General features: G+C 47.2%; 1 protein-coding gene across 2 annotated transcripts in view; it reads right to left on the reverse strand.

Moving 5' to 3' along the window:
* Nudcd3 (NudC domain containing 3) overlaps positions 1-25,084 on the reverse strand; it is a 103,961-nt gene that overhangs the window by 3,007 nt on the left and 75,870 nt on the right. The window contains exons 4-5 of one of the 2 annotated variants that reach the window (XM_052734450.1): positions 17,503-17,646; positions 4,364-4,552 (exon numbers count right to left, since the gene is read on the reverse strand). In XM_052734450.1, the coding sequence (XP_052590410.1) occupies positions 4,364-4,552; positions 17,503-17,646 (333 nt within the window). The remainder of the gene's footprint in view (positions 1-4,363; positions 4,553-17,502; positions 17,647-25,084) is intronic. The other variant, XM_052734451.1, reaches the window with a different exon arrangement.

Below are 25,084 nucleotides of genomic sequence, written 5' to 3' on the forward strand. Positions count from 1 at the left end.
ACGCCCTGCTGACTTTTGAGGACACAGTAAGAGCCGATGGACTCAGCTCCTCCCAGCCTATGGCCTCTGTTGAACTATCTAGCCTTTGAAGGTAAGAGGCAGACTGGAGTTGTGTAGTTACAGCCAGGACAAGCTGGGAGGCTGTGCCCCTGAGGGCAGCACCTGTACCTTGCTCTTGCTGATGGGCTAGCCTTCCTCTGAGCATCTGCCTTCCTCAGCTGCCACCACAAAGGTGCCCTAGGATGGGCACTCTCCCCTGTCTTCCAACCACAAAAAACCACAAAGACTAACAAGATGCGTGGCTAGACATTACCCCCCAGTGGAGGGCCTGCTGGAGACAGCCCCGCAGAACAGGTGCAGAGGTCAGGTGCTGCTTCCCTTATCACAAAGATGACAGACTGAAAGTAAAGTGGAAAACTGCCACTGTCAGCACAGTCACTGGATTCTCAGAACGACGGACTGTTAAACAAAACTCAAGCTTCCTGCTGAGAGGTTTTGTTTGTTTTTAAACCTAAGTGAAGTAGCAACAGGCACATCAAAGATACTTAGTGCACAGCAGACTTCCATCTTTGCCCATGAGACAAGTGACCTGTACAATTTCAAACAAACCCAAGATGAGACCAGCCAGATAACCAAGGCCCAGCCAGCTGCAGGGTGAACAACAGCTCTAAGACCCTGGTGGCTGGGTGGGGACCCACTGTAGCAAGCCCAGAGGGCAAAGGGCAGGCTGTGAGATTTGTTTTCACAATCGAGGGAGCCCATGATGCCCAGATAAATGCTCGGCTCTTTCTGCAGAGCACAGGTCGAGATCAGACCATCCTGTGTGCCACCAAGTCCACTCACAGGAAATGCTGGCACCTGCCTGGGCAACGTCAGTCACTGTTTGTTGGAGGGTAAGTGCCACCAGGCTGGAGGGATCCTAGACAGACACATCTAAGTGCAGACAGAGCAATGGCACCTGTGTACTTCTTCAACCCCTTCTAGATGAACACCTGCTCGAAGGAATCTCACTAGGGAAGAGATGAAGAACATTCCATTTCCACTTTGGAAAGACGTGACATAATGGCAACATTAAAGACTTCAGAACGACAGAAGAAGTATATTACCACTTCAAAATTAAAATGCTTCAAATACAAAGCACTGGTGGCATTAGAAGCACAATTTAAAATTCTGGCAAATTTAGAAAACTTCAAGTTTACACCATAAATGGGCATCACTACAGAGCACGTTGGGAACTGTGGCTGCCAATGCGCATAGCAGATGGAGGCTGATAGAAGAACCTGGCCCCATTTCCATTCTCTCTCTCTTAGTTAGGACTGGCAATCCTAGAGAAGTGACCTCAACCACCCACAAAACCCCGGCATACGAGTATTGATTATGTGGCTAACCTGCTGTATCAGGAAACCTAAGGCCATGGACCTCCCTTTCTACTTCTGTTTCTTTGTTCAATAAAAGAAGATGCTGAAGATACTTTACATGGAACCCCAGAGTGCTGTACACTGAAGATGTGTCTTCAAAGCATTTCAAGCCTATAAAGGAGCTGAGACTTCAGCACTGACACCAGCCAGGTAGTGGGACATGCTAGAGTTAACACAGCCCTAACAGCTACAGGGCTGTATCACGACTATCCATAGCCAGAGGCTTCCCCGGCCATCCTGATTAGTTCCGCTCTGGCGAGGGAATCACACTGTATTCTACCCATGCACTGCTGGCCCTAGGCTCCTTGAAGGCCTTGCTGGGGCAGCTCATCTGGACAAGCACACTCATTTCTCTATGGTCCTTGCCAGGTCCACGGCAAGTCCACGGCAGAATCAATGTAAACTCAAGGCAAAGCTCTTTCTCCTAGACCACAGCATCTTCAAGGTTTTTCTTGGGGTTGTTGTTCAGTCTCCTCAGTTTCTCAGTGTTGGATAATAAACAGCTGTGTGGAAGCTGCTCACCAGCCATGGACAAGTCTTCTATGCACAGTTGTAAGAACCTTCCGTTCCACACTCAGTTTCTGCAATGTCTTGTGGGCAAAGAGGGCGGTCTTCATAGAAAGCCAACACAGGACACCCCCAAAGCCTTGCCTTTGCAGTGAGCCAGCTTCCCAGCAGCAAGTCACGCACGGGATGCTACATTAAGTGTGCATGTGCACAGTGCACACACATGTTTAGCACTGTTATCTTTTGATCCTTTTGCCAGCATGTTTCAAACTAGCAGTGAGGTTCCTGGAGGCCTTTGTTTACTGGAGATAAGTACACTACCCTACTCCCAACCCTGAAGAGCAGGCTGGGAGGTAGCCACTAGAACAAGAAGATCTAAGACCTACAGAGATGGGAACAAAGCAGCCAGCTCCTGCAGAGGACCGTTGTTGAGACTGAAAAACAAGGCTGAACTGTTCTCTGGATAAGATCAGATTCAAGAGGTTGGTCTCTTAACTCCTCGGAGACAGTCGCATGCTTGCCCTCACTGATACAGACTGAGTGTTTTCCATCTGTCCTTGAGGAAGAGATACTAGGCCATGCCAGAGGGCACCAGCGCCAAGGGAAGAAAGGAGAGCTGTGTATGTGCGCAAACAGTGAGTGCAGGGATCCAGGGGACGGAAGAAGACGGGGGGGGGGGGGGGGGGGGGGGGGCCTGCACTGCTGCTAACTCCAGACAAATGACAATGGGTTTGTTGTCACTTGTGTGTCCTGCAAGGGATATGATACCAGGGACCTTGAGAATAAGAGGTGCCAACAGCTGGAGAACTTCTAGCTCCTCTAAAGTCTCAGTCACAGTCTACAGAAGACGTCCTGAGGTGTGGCTAATACACAAAGGCAGTTCAAGCCACAATCACTATCTATTCCAGTGTTTCTCTACGGCCAGTCTGTCCAGTCTGCGGCACAAGCTTCTCAGGGGTACTTGGTGGCTCCTCCTTCCACCTCCCCCAGGATGATGGAGTCACCTCTCTACTCAAAACACTCTCCCCTGGCAGCCACCTTACATACACATCTGAGTCCTTCTGAGGACAAAGCCCTGGTCCTGCACACAGGAGTGAGCAGATCCGTAAGGACTCAACCTTCTGACCAGTGCACAAAGGCCACCATGACTGGATTACAGTGTGACCAAGCAGGTCTGGCGATCTCTGCTAAGGTGAGGGCTCTAAGCTTCCTAGTTGCTACCTAAGGACCTCTGCGTGCATGGACCCACAAAGATGTCCTTCCCCTCACCTCACTCAGGGGCAGGACAGAGAAGCAAACCCCAACCCCTCTGCTAGAGCTGCTCTGAGACACAATCATATTGAGACATCAAAAATTCAACCTCCTCATTGTGAAAAACAGACCATCCAATAACCAGGGCTGCTGTGCAGAGCCTACAGCCAGTCAACCTACTCTGCCCAGCATAGTGCATGCTTAGGACATGTCCTGGTAGGGGCCTGGGGGAAGAGGGTAAAGACGCCAGTACTGCTTCAAAGGCTTCTTGACCTTACTCACAGGGACGTGTCCTTGAAAAGACACTCCAGTGGCCAATGCAGCAAAAGAAGCTATCAAAGACACCTGCTCCCACGTACAACGCTACTCTGAAGGGAAGGAGGGGACAATTCACACAACCCATGAAGTAAGGCTCCTTCAGAGACAACAGGAAACACACACTAACTCCTCTAGGGTCCTGAGGGCTGGCTTTCCGTGTTTTTGTCCAAAAATACACCATTGGTGATCCCTGTCTGACCCATGCTTGGTCTACACACACAAAAAGCTTAGGTGCTGCATGGCTGGGCACTTGACAGTGAAAAGAATTGGAGGCAAAAGCCTTTCTTCCCTAAGTAGCTACTCTCAGGATTCTTATAAGGAAGGACAGACAAAATGTGTTTATCTAAGCAATCATTCTTTGGCACCGGAAGCCTGTCCCTGGGGCACTACACAGGTCAGAGCCAGCCTTCTGCTCTCCCAGAAGCTGCTGACCTCATACTCTCTCATTATAGCCCCAGCACTTCACTCACCCACCTACCTATTTGCTCTGCATTGGCTGTTGTATCAGAACCTAAGTGGGCCCCGCAGCCTGGCCCTCCCTCCGACTTCCACCAATGGGGCTCTAAGGCTCCAGTGGGAGCCACCAAAACTAAACAGTTCTAGGCCATGGTGTGGTCAGGGCACATCTACAAACACTCTCAAAGCTGTGATACCAGAGCTTGCAGCTCAGGTACGAGATGTGGCTGAGTAGCAGTGTGCAGCTGTTCTCAGGTAAGGAATAGAAGACATGAGCAACTGGGCTTTCCTAGGCAGGACAGTGTAGAACTGCAGCAGAGACTAAGCCAGGACAAACTTATCTTCATGCCTTCTTCCCCACCAGCACGACCCACCCGCCTGCAGATGGTACAGGAGAGCCACGGTGCTCATACCAGCTCGTGGCTCTGCGGCTTGCCCTGCAGCTTCTGGTGGTAGTCAAAGGTGAGTCTGTCCAGGACTGCCTGTTCCTCCTCGTCCACAGTGGCCATGGAGCGCTCCTTGTTGATCTTGTCGATGTCAATGGGCTCTTCTCCCTCCAGGATCGCACTCCACCAGTACTCGCCAACCTTGCTCAGGTTCACCTGGGACAAGCAGGGAAAAAACTATCAAGCATGGCAGGAAACAGCCCAAGCCACTGGGGAAAGAATACTTAGCACTGTGGACAGGGCCGACTAGGGGACAGGCATACTGGGCTGGGGACAGAGCAAAGTATGCGAGGGGCAGATATCCCAGGCTGAGCTTAGACCTACACAAAGGCAAGGTGGCTGTCTGAGTAGGTATATGAAATCACACAAGGAACCTCTGAGCCAGGGGTCATGTTGAGGGTATCCTGTAGATACTAGTCCTTAGAGTCAGCATACTGTCTACCACATGTGCTCACGCTTACTAGGCAGACATTGTTTCCTAAAATTCTCTGATCCAACAGGACCTGGCCCTAGGCTTTCCCATGCTGCTGCATCCCCACCATGGAAAACCCTGCTTGGTAAGGTCTTGTCTCTGCCCAGCTCAATCAAGTTTCTCCCTTGGCAATGATCTTTCTTTCTTCCAAGAGCAACACACAATCTCCTGCTGCCTTTAGGGGAGGTGGGACTTCTGAGATGAAGGGTGTAACCCAATAAATGACAGAATCTTTCAAAGATTCCTCCTATGACTAGGGGCCCAGAGGCCTGTTCTTCCTCCTTGGTACCTACAGGAGTCCTCCAGCCCCAGTCCTTACTTCCAATGGTCCAGAGAGGAGCCCAGGAGGAGCTGAACTCAAGCTGCAGGATAGTCTAGACGCACTGTGGTCAAGCACAACAGTATCGTGCAGCAGCCCTTAGTATTGGAATCTGTAAAACTTATCCCATGAGCACAGAAACTCAGAAGCCAAGCGGAATTTGGAGTAGAACAGAGAACATCAGAGGCATCTTGCAAAGCTGGTATTCAAGCAAAGCTGCTACGGTGACAGGGACACAGTATAAGACGCAGGGCACACCATTCCCTGAGGCTACTGGTCAAAGGGACACACACAAGACCCTGGAGGCACTGGCAGTTATCATTTATGGTCACTGGCTGGACTCATCAGAGTGGAGCAAGGTGTGATGTTTGCCCACACAGTATGATGGCTCTGACAGGATAAAACCGTTCAGTGCTCACAGAGGGGGATAGGGTTGCTGGCATTTTCTTTGAGCCACCAATTAGCTACCAAATAAAGACACAAGAGACTTATTAATTATGAATGCTCAGCTTAGCTTAGGTTTGTCCCACTAGCTTTTTAAACTTAATTTAACCTGTTTCTATTCATCTATGTTTTGCCTTAAGGCTTTTTACCTTTCTTCCATTCTGTATGTCCTACTTTCCTGCTTCCTCCGTGTCTGGCTGGCTGGCCCCTGGGGTCTCTTCCCCTGACCCCCCAGTCTAAATTCCTCCTCCTACTTAACTCTCTCTGACTGGAAGTCCCGCCTATACTTCCTCCCTCGCTATTCAGCTTTTTATTAGATCAATCAGGTGCCTTGGGCAGGCAAGGTAAAACAGCAACACATCTTTACATAGTTAAATATTCTGCTAAGGCTGACCTTTAGAATCCTGGGGTCAGTCCACAATATCTAGGAGGATAGGCTAGCGGTACAGGAACATTCAGTGAAGGTTTTCAGAAACGAGTAAGAAAAACAACACAAAAACTTGTGTCATCATGACATGACATCAGTACCTCAAAACTTCTCCTGATACCCAAAGCACAAGGGAATAAAAATAGACAAGAGGTGCTGGAGAGATGGCTCACTGGTTAGGAGCACTGGCTGCTCTTCCAGAGGACCTGGGTTTGAGTCATAGCGTCTACGTGGTGGCTCCCAAATGCCCATAACTCCAATCCCATGGAATCTAACACCCTCTTCTGGTCTCTGTGAGCATTGCACATATGTGGTGCAGACACACACACGCAGGCAAACACCCACACACACAAAGACAGAAAACCACCTTTTTAAATAGGGAGGAGCACCTGCCTACGGTGGCAGCCCCACCAGAAAATGACTTCTGCTGTTTGGTCCCACCTTAAAACAAAGCTATTCTAGATATCCCGGCCCCCTGGCCTAAAAGTGATGTGCAACTTATGAGGTGGGAACCCTAAATAAGCCCCAGAGACCCTAACGCTGAGAATTCTGCTCTATCTTTACCAAGCCTGAGCGGTGAAGAACCTTTGAGTAGGAAGCTTTCTCTACTCCAGAAGAGATTCTGAGGTGCTTACAGAACTGCAAACTGCTAGAAAGAGAGCCTTTTGTCTTTAGGAGTAACAATCATGAGATCTACAATAAGAGACTATCAGAACCCCCAGGCTCTGGAACATACACATTGCTGTGCCTATTTAAGATAAAGACAGATCTCGTAAGTCAGGGCTGTGTGAAGTGGAGCCTCCTTCAGCTACCAGCCTGCCAGGAGCACTGCAGGGGCAGACCGAGTGTGTCTGCAGTTCAGTTATTGCTAGAAGACCTTTGTCCCCCACAGACCAGACTCAACTCCACACCGATGCTCCACAGGCATGGTAAGCACTGGAACAAAGGACAAGTCACTGGTCTGTCCCGCAGGAGAGAGTGGATTATAGCTATCTGCCAGGAGGAAGGGAGAGGTCTACTTCTGAGTCTAGAGTGCGGGGATAGGATGGGGCTCACCCTATGCCAGGTCCACATGTGTACTCAGCAAATCTAATAAAATTCATGATGAATCCTAACCCTTTTATCATTAGAAATAGTTTATCTGTCTTTAATTTCACAGAATGTCTAACTACAGGAACATGCTCAAGTTATTCCAAAAATCCTCAAAGGTTTTTGTAGCAGTCAGGATCAAACTATGGCATTGTGTATACCAGAGAAGTAATCACCACTGTACTACATTTCAGGCTTTTTGTGCATGTATGTATGTTGCATGGACATGAACAAGTGTGTATGCCTGTATGCACAAGTGGAGAACAGAGAATGCTGGGTAATGTTCCTCTACTGCTCTCCACCCTATGGAGTTAGGCTAGCTGGCCAGTGAGCTCCTGGGATCTGCCCCCACTCCCCATTACAAACACAAGCAACCATGCCTGGTTTGGGCTGTTGTTTTTTATTAAAAAACAAACACCCACAACATGGACATTGGAGACTCAAACTCAGGTCCTCATGCCTGCACAGCGAGTGCTCTTACCCACTAAGCCATCTCTCAAGCCCCTCAAGCACCCCTCTCCCGCTTCTGTGAGACAGGGTCTTGTATGTAGTCCAGACAGCCTTGAATTCATGATCTCATGAATTCTCCTATCTCTGAGAACTAGGACTAAAAGTATGCACCACTCACAACAACCAGGTAAAAGATTTTAAAACATCTTTAATTAAAATATTCCTTAGTCGGGTGTGCATGTCAAATGCTAAGTGGATATTACTAGAAGCCGAGGGCTATTGTACCAGAGAACATAGTTTCAGCCACAATGGTAACAGGTACCACGCAAATGTATCACTTATTTATACTGGTAAGAGATGTCAGCCACCTTGTTAAAAAAAACAAAAAACAAAAAGAAAACACTTTTTTTTTAAACTATGAAAGTCCCATAACTTTTTTTCAAAAGTCAACAGTTGAATGGCACTTGGTACATCCACTTGCAACCACCCACCACATCTGTATCCTGAAACATTTCCATCACTCCAAAAAGAAGCCTTGTACCCAGTGATATACTCTTCATTTTACCCTAATAATTTCTCTCTGCCCACCCTACTAATGCTTTTGTCTCTTCCGATTTCACACAAACGTCTGGCTACGTCACTTAGTACAAAGTTTTGGAGGATCGCCTGTGTTACAGCATGTATCAGAACTTCATTCCTCTCCACGTGTGAACAGCATTCCACTGAATAACTTACTTACCACAGTCTACTGATCCCTTCTCTGTTGATGGACACTTCTCCACCTTTTGGCTACTGTGAATAATGCTACCACTTGTATGAGTTCCCAGTCGCAATTCCCTCGGTATTTACCTAGGAACGGAATTGCTGGGCACTTGGTACATCTACTTCATGTTTCAAGAAACCACCGGATTGTCTCCCACTGGGGCTGTACCACTTCCACAGCCTGGCATTGCACAAGGACGGCCTTCAGGTCTACACTCCCTCATGGACACTCGGGATCCATTTCCAAGGGTGTGTGTGGGAGCTCACTGGCTATTCTTTCTCCGGACTCCATGCAAGCATACAAGCTCCAGCACCTTCCTCAGTGACTTCTCTCCTGCGACGGTTCAGGCTGCTCTTGGTGCTGGGGCAACAGATAGCACCGAAAGTTCTTGGAAACCCAAAACTTTTTTGAATACTCTGAAATTATCTTCTGCTGCTGTGTTTTTTAAGGATGAGCACACCAGTGAAGGACTAAGTAAGGCTGTACTGTCGGTGTCACACCAGTGAAGGACTAAGTAAAGTAAGGCTGTACTGTTGGTGTCACACCAGTGAAGGGCTAAGTAAGGCTGTACTGTCAGTGTGACAATTACCCTTATCCTTCATTGGCCTCCTTTTCCACAGAGCTTCCTTGGAGCATTTCATGTTCTGTTCTGGCTCCTTACCCTCACATCCAGTCCTACCCCTTTCTCTGTAAATAGCTTCATGTCCCAGAAGTCTTAGCTGACAAGTTCTTCTGAACATCACTGACTTCCTTGGAGTGCTACCTCTAGGGAACTCAGGTAAGACACTCTGGGAACCTAGTCTTCTAAGCAAACTATGTGGTTAGAATGCACACAGGTCTCCAGGGGTAGAGTCGGGTGTTCTCAACACTAAAGACAGAACCAGAGTTGGGTGAGAACAGAGGAGAAACACTCTTCGAACAGGCTTCAAGGGTTGCTGGCTAGGGACCACACCCTCCCACAGCAGCCCCACGGTTTGCTGAAACTGACTGGTTTTGCTTGAACACCGTGTTACTTTTGAGGAGTCAGACTTGCGGAGGTACAGTTTGCACACAGTAACTCACCCTGGTGCGGCTCGTCTCCTCAAGCCTCCGCTACAACCCACCCACACCAGGCCTCCTTCCACTTCAGTCTGCAGCGCTCATCTCGCAGTCCAGCTTGTCCACGTCCACGATGTCTTCCCCACGGACACCCACTGCTGTGGGCCTGTATGCATTTCCTTTCTGGAGCCTGTGGGCTATGACGCTTGGCCAGGCCATTCCATGATGCAGGTGATCGCTACCTGTCCATGGCCACGTAGGTGTTCCTACGTTTGGCAGTTAGGCGGGAAGCCACTGTAAGGATTTTCACGATTCCACTTCTCGGGAGCGCAGCGCAGGTCAGCAGGGCTGCTATGTGAGTACACTGGCTATGTCCAGCGCCTCACTCTCACGTCAGCAGTGAGGAAGGAGTTGAAGGCATCACAGCTCCTCCTCAGCAGCCACCCTCATGAGTATAAAGGCATCTCACTGTAAGTTTTACTTCATTTCTCGAATGATGCTGAGTTTCATCATGTGCTTGCTAGACCGCTCATTTCTTATTTGCAAATAACTTCAAACTCACACACTGCTCAAAGCACAGATAACCACACAGACATTTAGCAGCTGTGTGTCTGTACTGTGCCACTCTGTATGTGTATGTTTGCCTAAAATGTAACAAATAATGGTGTCTCTGAATCATTTAAGAGTAAAGAACATTGTCTTGGCCCTTTCTCCCAAGTTACTTCCGAAGACTAAGCAAGTCTTCGGAAGTAACAGCCCGGCCTCAGCTTCCCTGCAGCACAGGACTCTGGTCCTCTCTACTCTGCTAAGGACCGCGTCCACAGTGTTCCTCTCCTGAGGTGTGTCTCTGGCCTACCTGCAGGTATCTCACAAGAATGTTTGTTCTCTTGCTCCAGGCCTTCCCATACTGTCACCAACACACAAGTGTCATCCTTCTTAGGACCGTGTGAGGTCCCATCTCCCTGACAGTCCAGGGAACCTGACCTTAAAGCCAGTCTCTCCTTACTGACAAGGGCATGGGCACTGCTAAAGTGAGCACCTTCTCTATAAGGAAACTACGTGCCGCCTCCTGGCTTCCTCCTTTCTCAGTGGCTTAAAAAGTCACTCTGAACCATCCTTCATTGGGTCAGAATTAGATGATGCTCTACAAGGTCACTGTGACCTCACCATTTCCTGGATACACTCTCATTTTCCAGGTCCTCTTTTATCTACCTGGTCCCAGAACACAATAATTTCCCAGAGGGACACCAGACTGTCACTGACTAAACAGTGCTCCCAAAATGTCCTCACAGAAACTTCACCCTCAGTGTGAATAAACTTACCTCAGCATCCCCCGATCTGTGCCGATGACTCACCAGCATTTATATCCCTTTCCTTCCTTAGTAACGGAACCTCATTTCTATTCAGGGAAGCACTGTGCCCAGTGAGGATGGCTCTGCTCCTCGCAGCTGCCCGTATGATTGAGTTTGGGCCAACGGGAATGTTGTGGGACGTTCCTTCCAGGAAGGCACCTTGGAACAAGGGCAGATAATGGGGTGAGATGACAGCATGGCGGTGCACCTGCTCAGCTCGACACCCACTGGGGGAAGAAAGATGTGGGCAGCCTCTGACTCCTGTGGATATGCTGCAAGCCACCACTGTACAGAGAGTCTCCTGATTTTCAATGTCATCAACTGCTTTTGTGAGCCTAAGACATTAAAACAAAACTAAGACACTGCGCAGGTCAGACAGGACACAGCCATGGATCTCACCCAGGGAGGCACAATACACCTACACTCTATAGAGTGGGTACAACAAAACGATAAAAGCTATACTCCACTTTCTTCCTAGCACCCTGGAGGAGGGCTGAAGGCCCACCCACTGCTCAGCACAGTCCTGCTGTCATCTGGAACAAGGAGTCTTAGCCTTCTGTGTGAGCTCCAAGCCTCAGCTCCTCCCTACTGGCATCCAGGGACAGAATGATGTTAAGAGTCATGAGAAAAACTGGAAACAGGACTCGGTCTGGAGACGGCATCAACTAAAGGTGGGCTCTCATTCCAGTTCACATACATCCCAGGTTCAGGGCGCTTGCCAAAATGCTAAACTAACTTAATCTATAGCTTCCATTCTGGATTTATGAAGGGGTATAGTAAATGATACACAAGGACATCCTCACAGGCCAGGAAATGTTGCTACATCAGGAAAGGTGGCTCGTGAGTCAGGAAACAAGGGACCATTTCTTTCATCCTTAAAAGAACAACAAGAGATGTCCAGACAAACTGGCAAGGAAAATGAAGTAGTCCCTGGCTGGGGAGACACGGGGATGCCGGTGCTGACACATCACTGGCACCACTCTAGAAATGCTGCACCCTTCAGGGGGAGCCACGACAGTAATCATCCTGGGATTCCACATTTGAGAAATAATAACTTCAGGAAATCATCTCAATACAGGCAGGGAGGTGCGGCTTGTATAAAAATACTCACAGGGCTAAAAAAAAAAAATCATAAATAAACACAGTGCAGTAAGTTTTAAAGCCTGAACTCCAGCATCTATTTATTCAGAAAATATTCTAGAGCTATCTAAGCAATGTTAAATAGTTTGTGTGTATGATGTCAGTACATGAAGATGTGTGTGTGGAATGGCATTCACCTCTCAGGCAGCTCCAACTACCTTTCCAACACAGCCCTGTCTGAGCGCCCCTGAAGCAGAGCATGCTGCCTGCCTACAGCTACCCACACAGTGCAGAGGGCAGCGAGCTTGCCAGCTCTCCACAGGGAGGAAGAAACCAGGACAATGCACTAGCTCAGTGCCTGGCTTCTGGAACCGAATGAAGAATCAGGAAAAGTAGCTGGTACTGTTGCCACGGCTGATTTTACATCTCCGTAACCAGGCAAGGAGCTTGCCTGAGTCAAGAAGTCTCATTTAACATTCTCAAGTGTGGGAGGGAGGGAGGCAAGAACTGTCACACGGTTTTAGCTGCCACCCCTGCCTGCCCTGACTGTCTGGTGTGGGATCCACCACAAAAGGGAGGAGAAACAGGCCACGTGGAAGGTGCTGAGAAGCGGGCGGCACGTCTGCACCCCCTGCGGTGAGGTGAGGAGGTCAGAAGCTCTTATGGCAGAGTCTGGGGTACCAATAACAGCTCCAAACTCCACTCCTCTTCACAGAGGCTGCAAGGGCCCTATGCGAGTGTCTGAGGGCTGCTATGACAAATATCAGATTGGGCCAGAGGAGAGGGCACTTAAAAACGTCACCCATCCATTTCTTGTAGTTCTGGAGACCAGATGTCCCAAATCAAGAAGTAGGTATGGTTGTAATCCCCTGCAGGCTTCAAGGAAGGATCCTTTGGCTTCTTTCAGCTTCTGGCAGCTGCTGGCATCCCTTGGTTTATGTCCACATCATTCCAGTCTTTGCCTGGTCTTCATGAGGATTCTCTGTGTCTGTCTCTGCTGCCTCTTTCAAGAGTGTCTTTCACTGAATTCAGGGGTCACCCAGAAAATCCAGAATGATCTCATGCTGAGATTCTTAACTACACCTGCAAAGTCCTTTTCTCCAAAAGAGGCCATCTTCCCAGGCCTAACAAGAAGCAATAAGTAGGCATGTGAAGACCAGGAGCCAGGTGCTCATTGAAAGGATCATACCAAAGTCAAGCATGGCTACAGTGACAGCTCACAGGCCGGCCCCCTGATAGTCAGGCAACCTTTGCTTAATACACATGCTGAGTCCACAGAGTAGATGCAATGTGCTAAGTGGAACAAAAACAGGCCCTTTATGAATAAAAATAATCTGCTCGGTAATTTATAGGATTGTCTCATGTATGTAATCAGAAGAAAAAACTGGCCCCAAGAGGTCATCAACAAATAAAGCAAAAACACACCAAACTTTTCATGTCTGTAACTGGACACATTCCTTAACATACAGCACTTACTTGCTGAGGCTGCAGTCATAAAGGGTGGAAGACCAGCCTCGCACCTCTCATTGGGAAGGGACCCCAAGTACAGGCAAGGACCTAGGCCGAGAGAGCCAGGAGAAGTGGTTATAATGCCCAAGGCCCCCCTTTTCTCAAATCCCTTATTGTCCACAAGTGATCCTCCCCTAAAAATAAAATCCAGCCAATTAACAGTGCCAGCAACTCTGAGGGACAGGAACTGATGGGTGCGGTATCTCAGGTCCAAGGGGCTTCCTTTGGCTCTACTAGAGATGGCATAGTACCCACAGATGCCATGTTCATGGCGTCGTCTGAATGCAGCTAGTTATTTCTTTTCATACACTCCAGACCGTAGGTATCTGGCAAAATCAAACTAAAACCCTAATAGCAACTGGAACACAGGTAAGCAAGACCATAGCAGAACATGGATGAAGAGGACTCAGGGGGTCTGCAGGAAGGGAGTGTGTGCCTAGATACCAGGAAGGAGGTCCTTACATCTGACTGTCCTCTACAGGACAGCTGTCTAGCTGTCTCCAGCCAGGCTAATGAGGGTACAGGTACAGTACAGGACTCCCTCCAGCCTGGGAAAGGTGTCACCACATCAAGGTGACACGAGAGCATCTCACAACCACGAGGATCATCTCCCTCCCTCTTCGCCTTTTCTCCTTGGCTGGAAAGCGTCACTCTCCCAACCCCAGTTAAAGGGGTTAGACCTTTCCAAGAGAAAAAAGTCCAGCCAGCCAGACATGGCTTTGAGGCTCAATCTCACACTTGGGCAAATAACAACCCCATCTCAAAGTCTCAAAGGCCTGACTTCTAAGATTCTGCAAACAATGAAAGAGTATCATGTACCTCATAAAGTACCTGTGTTAAATATATGTTGGCAATTAATGTAAGATGCTAGTGTTTGGGCCATCAGCCACATTCTATTCCATTTTTAAATTTTTTATAGATTTTTCCTGTTTATATGGCGCGCGCTCTCTCTCCCTCCCTCCCTCCCTCCCTCCCTCCCTCCCTCTCTCTCTCTCTCTCTGTGTGTGTGTGTGTGTGTGTGTGTGTACGTGTGTGTACACGTGTGTGAATCATGACACACATACAGAGAGAGGTCAGAGGACAACTTGTGGGAAATCAGCTTTCTCCCTTCACTGTATGAGTGCTAAGATGAATTCAGGTCAGCAGACTTGGTGGCATGCACTTTTACCAACTGAGCATCTTGCTGGCCCAGTGTTTTGTTTGCTTCCTCTTTTCTTGAGGTATTTTCTTGCTGTGTAGCCCCAGGCGGGTCCAAAACTAATGGCAAGCTTTCTGCCTCATCCTCTCAAGTGCAAGGATTATAGGTATAGAGTGACAATAGATGACTCCATCCTATTCCACCAGTATGGACACCCCCTCCCAAAAGTAACATGGCTCTGGACTATTTAGAAGTCAAAGTTGGACTTATCAGCAAAAGCTCTTAGAGGTAATTTAGTAACAATCATATATTTATAGACATAAAACAAAAGCAATGATTAGTATGCAGATTTTAATCCCAGTGGATTCTGAACACAGATGGGGTCTGTGAACCCAAAGACCATTCCCTTGGGGAATGCTGCTGCTTTTGAGTGACACAGACCACTTGGAAAAGGCTCCCAACAGTGAGCTGTGCAGAGAGCTGGGATCCTAACTTATCCCATACTCTGCAGAGAGTTTAACTAGTCAAGGCAGAAGACAGGGTGTCACAGAACTCTCAGTTCGTGGAAAGCAGCAGCCCTAGAATCAGAGAACCCTAGCATGGTGTTCACAGCAGCCACAGGCAGTGCCTTCCAAGAGCAAGGCTACCAGTCCAGCACTGACATGCTACTCGTGCTCCAGAACCACCTGACCATGCAAAGCTCAACAGAGACTGGAAGAGCACCTGGAACTTCAAGTTGCATGCCAAGGAAAGGAGCTAGGGTGCTCAGATCTAGAAGTTCAGTACAGCACTATTAATATGCAGGTTTAAAGGTCAGGATAAGGGGAGGGGACTGAGCTGCCACACTCAAGAAGGCTGCATTAGGGTTCTCCAAAGAAACAGAACAAGTGAGATCTCGGATCTCTGTCTCTCTGTCTCTCTGTCTCTCTGTCTCTCTGTCTCTCTGTCTCTCTCTCTCTCTCTCTCTCTCTCTCTCTCTCTCACACACACACACACACACACACACAGATATAATACACATTAAATTGGCTAACATGATCAGAGGGGCCATCTGCAAGGTGTGAAGCCAGGGATGTCAGACCCTCAGAAGGAGAGAGCCCTATGGTGTACAGACTTGGTTAGATATTGAAGACCCAAGGGTCACCCATACAAATCCTAAAGTTGAAAGGATAAAGAATCCGGAGTCTGATACCCAAGGCAAAATGCATGCCTGCTTGGGAGAAGAAAGGCAGAGAAAGGCCAAATGTCTCTCTTCCCCACATCATGTTCAATCTGAGCCTAGCCTATTGGATTGTTCTGTGCTGCCCAGATTCAGGGTAGGTCTTCCCCACTCAGATCACGGACACGCATGAAAGTCTTCTCTGAAACATCCTTGCACACACACCCATGCCTTACCAGTTCCTTCAACCCAATCATGCTGACACCCAAAGTCAACCTTCAGAGGCAATGGGTACACCATTGGCAGAAGAGTACTTTTGTTTTCTCTGGCTGTGGAATGCTGCCCTGCCAAGGGATGTGCATCAGCGAGGTAGAGAACAACAGACAAACGCAGCCTATACATGGCTGGTGGAGCCCTGAGTCAAGTCCCTAGGGATATCACCAGTACTAACCATCGGCAAAGGTAGGCCTAGGTGCTGGGAGATTCAGAACACAGGACAAACCAGATCCAGCCCCACCTCTGAAAACTTGACAAGCATGAGCCTTCGGAGACCTCAAGAGGAACTGAGGCAGGTCAGGACCTGGAAGCCCTTGGGCACATTCCTACATGAGGAACCATCTCCACACGAGCAACAATAGTTCTATTTCGGATCTGACAGCAAGATGAGGCAGAAGATACTCCCGATCCCCACAGGCACTGACTGAGTCCTTTTCCCTCAGTCCCTAGCCTACGCCTCCCCCTGAAACATGGGGGTAGCTAAGACAGAGCCACTGTGGGCTTGAGAGCTTTCTTCTTTACCCACCAGGACCAACCTGGGTACCCCAGAGAGGCCGGCCTTCACTGAGCACCTCTTGTCAAATCTAACAGATACTGTCTTTAGTTTATGTTACATACATGAAGAAGGCCTAAGGATTTTTTCATCCAAAGACTTAGTGTTTTTCTTTTCATCTTTATCTCTTACCTAACTTGTTCCCTCTGTAGAAAGAAAGAGGAAACAAGTTAATCCAAGGTATGCTGTGCCACAGTTTTCCTCTTGGATGCCAGCATATAGTCAGTGACCACTCACAAGGGTCAGAGCTATCACAGGAGAGAAGGATGAGCTGCATACATCTGGCCAAGAAGCATACAGCCCAAAGTATGGGGTCTGCTGACCAGTAACAAGTGAGCTCTTCATTCAGATTCACACAGCCCAAAGTGTGGGGTCTGTTGACCAGTAACAAGTGAGCTCTTCATTCAGATTCACACAGCCCAAAGTGTGGGGTCTGCTGACCAGTAACAAGTGAGCTCTTCATTCAGATTCACACAGCCCAAAGTGTGGGGTCTGTTGACCAGTAACAAGTGAGCTCTTCCTTCAGATTCACACAGCCCAAAGTGTGGGGTCTGTTGACCAGTAACAAGTGAGCTCTTCATTCAGATTCACACAGCCCAAAGTGTGGGGTCTGTTGACCAGTAACAAGTGAGCTCTTCCTTCAGATTCACACCTCACTGACCTATTCTTGAACTTTACCTTGTGCCTTGCCAGGTGCTAGGTGAGATCTCCTTGGGGAGCTTATTAAGACTGGCACCTAGGAAAAATGCCACCTCCATTTTCATTTTAATGTCCTTGTTTTTGCCTTGATATATAGGAAAGTGGGTTCCCAGGAATGACTAGGACCCTGAGGGGCAGAGGATACAAACGGGAAGGCTCATGGAGATAAGACTCTGAGCAGGAGCTGGGTGCTAAAGATGCAAAGGATTAAGTAAGTCTGTCCCAATTACTGTAATGAAAGTTTGTCTCACTGCTCATTGGGAAGACTTGGCCAAAGGGGGCATCACAGCAGGTTTAAAACCCACCTGGGAGCTCTGCACACAGGTGACCACACTTACCAAAACACACCTGCCCGGCTCAAGGCTCCAGAGGGAAGTCTCTGTGTTAATCTTGTGGGTGAGCTTCCCTTCCATGAGGACACGCTCTCCAGTTTCTTCCAGCATGGCCACTCGGATGGAGCCACTGCTAAGGGCCACAGAGACCTGAGAACACACCAGGAGAAAAGTCATCTTGCTTATGAAGGTTAACAGCTACTGCATTCCAGCTGTGCACACACTGACACTTGGGTTCCCCAAGCATCTCTGTGAAGAAAACCTTCCAGCCTAGTCCACATTCCAAGAAACCCGCATTCTATTGGCTCCTTTAGGCAAATCCACCAGAAAGATTTCAGCTTTAGTAGAGCTGTCAGTATTATGGTGGAAGCTGCTGACTTTCCACCCAAATCCTCTTCCCGTCTGCAGGTACAGAGTCTGGTTCTCAGGCTGGAAGGCAAGTGGGGAGATAGGAGTTGGTGCTTCCTTTCACCTTCCCTGTGACTATGGAGAGACTTCAGAAGCCTCGGCTCGAGGTTCCAGAGGGAACCCTTAGAGCTCTTATAGTGCGCTTCCTTTCCCTGATGGTCCACTCCCTGTTTTCCCCTCAAATGGCCACACAGCCAGCCACTGGCGAGAGCTAGCTCTCTGACCTCTTAAGGCCCTGGGCCACTGTGCCTAGAATAACTGAGCTGCTTGCTCAAAACTTTCTGGCAAAAGACATGTGTGGCCTCTTCTTTCTCTGAGGTGCTATAAAGGATGTGACCATAGCTTGATCTTCATCCAGGAGAGTAAAACTAGTTCCTTCAATTCTGTTTTTGTCTGTTTGAAACAGGGTCTCACTTTGTAGCCCAGGCTGGCCTAGAACTCACTACACAGATTGGGCTGGTCTCGAACTCAGAGGTCCACCTGACTCTACCTCCTGAGTGCTGGGATTAAAGGCGTGTGCCACCATGCCTGGCCTTTTACCTTGGTTCTTTATGAAGCTGAGCCCCAGCCACCTTTCTCCCTCTGAGCCTGCACTGGGCAGAAACTGTCGATGTGTCTACTCTGTTGTTGTGGGTAAACCTCTTCCTGCCCCGAATGTATGTCTCTACAGTGAGCTGGGAACTGCTAGGAAAGGTTCCCCACTTCAAACCACACAACCAGCCAGCAGATCCAAAGCAGAGTGCATGACCCCAGGAAGGCGTACGTTCAATAATTAGAAGACAAACTGGAGCTTGTATTTGTGTCACTTACTATCTTATGTGCATGTGCATAGGTGTGCACCATATGCATGCTGGTGCCTGTGGGTGCCAAAAGGAACTGGAGCCCCTACAAGTGGAGTTACAGGTGGTTGTGAGCCACCTGATGTGGATGCAGGGAAATGAACCCAGGTCCTCTACAAGAGTAATAAGCATTCTCAAAACACTGAGCAATCTCTCCAGCCTTGCATTCATTCTTTTGGAGTATTTGCACAAATGCTAACTAGTTGCACCTCCTTAATCTGAAAATTTTGCACTAGAGATGTTCAACCTGTATTTGCATAATGCATACCAAATAAGACACTGGGAACAAATATATTAAGTCTACTTTTCTAATAGGTGTATGAAATTAAAATTCAAAGACTACCTGGTAGATGCTCATTAAATACTTAAACTCTTAATTTTCCAAGTCAGGTACTATTTGCTGATGAATTGCCATAGTAAAACCTGTGTAATTTTGTGTATATTTGTGTTGGGGGGCACATGTGCAAATATCTGTATATGAGTGTGTGTGCATGTGTGTTTGCATGCATGTGAAAGCCAGAGGACAACCTTGGATGTTTTTGAAGCAGGGTCTCTCACTGGCCTGGAGCTTGATGATTGGGCAAGCCCCAGGAATCTGCCTGTCTCTGCCTCCCTAGCTCTGTTAGTATAACTGCTTGCCACCATTCTTGTGTTTTGCTCTTTTTTTGTTTTGTTTTGTTTTGTTTTGTTTTGTTTTTTGTTTTTTTGAGACAGGGTTTCTCTGTGTAGCTTTGCACCTTTCCTGGAACTCACTCTGCAGCCCAGGCTGGCCTCAAACTCATAGAGATCCATCTGCCTCTGCCTCCCGAGTGCTAGGATTAAAGGCGTGCACCACCACTGCCCAATATTTTTTGAAGAGGGCTCTAAGGATTGAACTCAGGTTCTCATGCTTGCATGGCAAGCATTTTACCAACTGAACTATCTCCCCAGCCCCTAAATGCATTTTTAAATATCCATCAAAAAAAAAAAAAAAAAAAAAAAGAGGAACCCACTGGAAAGACAACTCAGTGATTAAGTGGCTGCTTATCCAAAGGACACAGGTTTGATTCCCAGCATCTACACACAGGCAGCTTATAACAGTCTGCAACTCCAGTCCCACCCAAGGGGCCCAACACCCCCATTCTGGCCTCCCTGGGCACCAGGCACGCTTGGGGTACAAGAATACATGCAAGTAAAACACCCATACACATAAAAAATAAATAATAAAAATGAAGTGGGGGGAGGGGTTCTTTAAAAAAGAATCGGGGAGACTGCATGTGTCAGTGATCCCGGCTGACACTTCTCAGTGAAAATGCTGGGGTATGCTTGGGGGAGGAGGCAGGAGGAGGACTGCCTCTACTGCCAGAGCCACACCGCCAGCTCATTCCTGATGATCATGATCAATGGTGACCAAATTAACCCAACCAGGAATTTCTACTTGCAAAGAACACCAGACCCAGGTCCCTTAACAAACTCCCAGTAGTTTTATACAACATGCTAATTTCCAAATTTGGGCACGACTCTTCCAGAACCTAACCAGAGTAAGTAAGGAACGAACTCCTCAAAGGTGGTGAGTGGACAGGAGTACCAGCAGCAAACAGCGCTTTGGGAACAGCTCTCTAATCTTCTGAGGCCCGACAAAAGGACAGTGATGAGGAAAAGCAGCACCAAAGAACGAGACGATGGAGGGAAGAACTGATGAGATGTTAGCACACCTGTGAAGACAGGAACAAAGAATGACACATGGCCCAGATGCCAGAGGCTGGCGGACACATCTGGCAGCAGCTAGAGGCTCTGGCTAGAAGGCAGGCACAAAAGCAGAGAGGCACATGTGAGAAGAGCTTAGAGTCAGCCCTGAGGACCGGCTGGTTCTGCAGAAGCAGCCCTCCTCCAGAGACTGACCTGCATTCTGAGGGGCTGGTGTGACAACCGTGTTCTAGGTAAAATAGGAGTTCCTCAAACACAGAAACCATCAAGGCTTCGTACCTTGTCAGGAAAAACTAACTGTCAATTCTCTCAGCTGAGAGATGGGAGGAAAATCAGACCTTTGAAATACAACAGAGAAAACCATCAATAAAGCCTACACTCAAGACAATGTGGAAAAATGCTAAGTATCAACAAGAAAAATAAACCTAGTAGGGAAGTGAGAACTCTTTCTCATGAAAAAAAGCCAGAAGTGTGGTATGAAGAAGAAAAAGAGCCAAAAAGCAAAATCAAAGATGACAGACTTAATCAGGAAAAGTGTATTTAAATATTTCTATTTTATAACTTTGCAGAATCTAAGATGATATGAAAAATTACTGAACCAAAAATAAAAAAGAACTAAAAACATAAGTGCAAAAAAAAAAAAAAACTTCAATAGAAAGGCTAGAAGATTCAAGTCAAAGAAATCAGATAAAGAGATCAATTTACTAAGACGATATGATATTCCAGAAATTACTAGAATTCTTATTAACTAATTTTCTAGAAGTATAAAAAACTATGCCTTTACGTTGAAGAGACTCCCTGAGAGCTGAGCAGAATGAATCCAGGATGACTTAAACTCATGTACTTTGGGAACATTGTTTGAAGAAGGTCCTATTAGCTCTGAAGAGGACATGATGAAGTTTACTCACGGAGAACCCAAGTAGCTGAGATATTCCGGATCAGTAACACTGGATCTAAGCAAGAGGGTCACTGGGCTGCTCAGCAGACTGAAGCGTCCGCTGTTGAGCCTGGTGATCTGAGTTCTATCCCAGAGACTCACTAGGTGAAGGGGCAGAACCAATTCCTGAAGCTGTCCTCTGACCTCCACATGCCATGGCATGCATGTGTGCACATACATGTAAGTAAATACATAAACAAACAGACAGATAGATAGGTAGATAGATAGATACATACATACATACATAGATAAAAATGTAATTTAGGCTGGGCGGTGGTGGCGCACGCCCTTAATCCCAGCACTTGGGAGGCAGAGGCAGGTGGATCTCTGTGAGTTCGAGGCCAGCCTGGTCTACCAAGTGAGTTCCAGGAAAGGCGCAAAGCTACACAGAGAAACCCTGTCTTGAAAAACCAAAAAAAAAAAAAAAATGTAATTTAAAATTTTAAAAAAAGGGAAATGCCTTTGGCACACATCCAAACTGAAGTAAATAAAATAAATGTATTTTAAGACAAACAAGATCTCTCTATCACATATCATGTAAGGAGGGTGAAAAAGCCTAAATGAGAAAACTAAAAGAAGTAATATTCAACTAGAATCCAACACAGCAGTGCTTCAGTCTCCAAGTTCCAGGTGCAATCAGAAGCAATCATTCATACTGGGACCAGAGGTGAGAAAGGTCGTCAAAAAGGAAGTTCATTTCTGGACAACACACGGTATGATTGAATCTCAATGACTTGAAAGTCACGAGGAAAGCACGTTGCTTTTTTTTTCTTTTCTTTTATTTTACAATATAATTTAATTCTATATATCAACCACGGATTCCCTTGTTCTCCCCCTTCCCGACCCCCTCCCATTCTCCTCAGAGCACCGCCCATTCCCATCTCCTCCAGGGCAAAGACTCCCCCGAGGATTGAGATCAACCTGGTAGACTCTGTCCAGGCAGGTCCAGTCCCCTCCTCTCAGGCTGAGCCAAGTGACCCTGCATAGGCCCCAGGTTCCAAACAGCCGACTCATGCAATGAGCACAGGACCCGGTCCCACTGCCTGGATGCCTCCCAAACAGATCAAGGCAATCAACTGTCTCACCCATTCAGAGGGCCTGATCCAGTGGGGACCCCTCAGCCATTGGTTCATAGTTCATGTGTTTCCGTTCGTTTGGCTATTTGTCCCTGGGAAAGCACATTGCTTTTGACAATATAAAAAGAAAAGGCAGTAAGAAACCACTAAAAAACCAAAATGATAAGAGAAATTCCTAATTCAAAGGGATGTCAGTAAACAGGAAGGGGATCCTAAGAAGCTTTCTGGAAAACTCTGTCAGCATCCACTTCTATGAACTTTGGAAACTGGCCAAGGACAGCTACAGAAGAAAATCAGCAAGCTCTGCTCAGCATCCTACTTTGCCCTCACCTCATTCCACTCTCTTCCCTGGCAGCTCCAATGCCACTCACCACCACAGGAAGCAGTACAGGAGCTCTTCAAAGCTCTGTTCTCAAAGAACTACCATTATCTAACCCATCCATTCTGTAGAGGACCCTACCAACAAGGAAGGGTATGTATGCGGGTGCATGTGTTCACACCTGGATGTAAGGTTGTTTCACAAAAGCCTTTTCCCAGGGGAATGTCTGTTAAAAATAATTATAGGCAATTGTTTGAACTCTGAGGCAACAGATGACAAGAGAGGAAACTGAAGCAAAGGCTAGGGAGTAAAATGATGTCCAAAAGGCTTCCAAAAGCTCTGGCATACTCCAGAGCAGCTAAAAGGCAAACATATGCAGCTCAATGCCTGCTCAGGAAATACTAAAATGACCTTTGCTCATCTGTATACCATCCTGCCTTGTAAACAGACAGTGCAAAGGGAGAGTTCGTAGTTCTGGGTGTTAGGGACCACCAAATTCACCAAGCAGAGAGAGTTTACTAGCTCTGCAGAAGAAAGACTATAGAACTCACAGAATTAGTTCAAGAAACCATTCAACAACTACATCAAGTACCAACAAAAATCAGAGAGAGGAACCTGATTCCCAGTGCAGCCATGCTGTGTTACTTTCAATAAGGATCTCTTTCTTTCTTTTCCAAGACAGGGTTTCTCTGTGTAGCCCTGACTGATCTGGAACTTGCTCTGGAGACCAGGTTAGCTTTGAACTCAGAGATCTGCCTGGCTCTGCCTCCTGAGTGCTGGGATTAAAGGCATGTGCCACCACCCAGCTAATACTAAGATTTAAAATTTTGTTTTTTTTTTAATTTTTAAAATATTTATCTTATTTTATGTGTATGAATATTTTGCTTGCATAAACACTCGAATATCATATGCATTCTGGAACTGGCATTTTGGATAGTTGTGAACCACCATGTGGGTGCTGGGAATCAAATCCAAGTCCTCTGTGAGAACAGGTGCTCTCAACCACTAAGCCATCTTTCCAGCTCCCACAAAATGTATTAAAAAACAAAACAAACAAACGAACAAAACAAACCAGAAGTGTGGCTCCTATACAGGGGTAAGAAAGCAATGAACAAATTCTGTCCCTATGAAATCACAGACAAGGGCTTGTAAAAATAATTTTTTTCAATTAATTAAGTAAATAAATAGATAAAGTCTACAAATTAGCCATTTTAAAATATTCTCAAAAACTAAAGAAACCACCTGGAAAGCACTAAAGGAAACTATCAGAACAAAGAATCCTAAGTAGAACACCAATAAACACATTGAAATTAGTAATCTTTAAACCAAATAGGAGTTGTGGAGTTTAAAAGTACCTGGAAAAGGGAGTAGACAGCTCAGCATTTAAGAGTGGTGTGCTGCTCTTCCAGGACCGGAGTTCAATTCCTGCTACCCATACAGGGCAGGTCTCAACTGCCTATAACTCTGGCTCTAGATCTGATGCCCTGGCCTGCTCAGGCACTTGCAATCAAATGCACATACCCACATGCAGACACACTAATAAAAATAATTTTTAAGCCGGGTGGTGGTGGAGCATGCCTTTAATCCCAGCACTCAGGAGGCAGAGGCAGGTGGACCTCTATAAGTTCGAGGCCAGCCTGATCTACAGAGTGAGTTCCAGGACTGCCAGGGCTATACAGACAAACTCTGTCTCAAAAAAATTTTTAAATTCACTGTTTTCCAAAGTAGATCTCAGCATTTAGAAACAGAGTCAGGCAAGCTTAAAGTTGGGTTGAGCCTGAGGACCAGAAGGAAAATGAAGAGGACTTCAGAGCCCATGAGACACCATCAAACACACCAACACTTTCAAAATGGGGCACACAGATAAAAAGGGAAAGAGAAATGCCAGAAACTACTTGAAACAATAACAGCTGGAGACTTTCCACATCTGACAAAACTGACCTACACATCCCAGAAGCCAGTGGATTCTAAGTAGACATTAGCCAGCCACCTAGAGCAAAACAATACAGTGGTAGCCAGATGTATGGTAATGGAGCTGCTGACATTTCCTAGGGTTCCAGCCATTACTTCCTCCCCCTGCTCCAAGTGACCTCAGGAGATTACGACTCTGCACAGAAGTGAAGGCTGGTTAAAAGTGGGCTTCCGGGATGCAGCTTCCGGGATGAGGTCTCCATCCATGATAGGGTGTGACTTTATTATGGCACAGCTGATTAGGGGGTCTCCCGTGATCCTGTCAGTAACCCCTTGCCTGTGCTCTGTAAGAAAGCCCAATAAATTCCTTGGAATCGCCAAGTTGGACTTTGGTAATATCTTACTTTGGTCT

Source organism: Peromyscus californicus, unplaced genomic scaffold, assembly GCF_007827085.1.
Source record: "Peromyscus californicus insignis strain IS unplaced genomic scaffold, ASM782708v3 Scaffold_13__1_contigs__length_99412109, whole genome shotgun sequence".
Taxonomy (NCBI): Eukaryota; Metazoa; Chordata; class Mammalia; order Rodentia; family Cricetidae; genus Peromyscus; species Peromyscus californicus.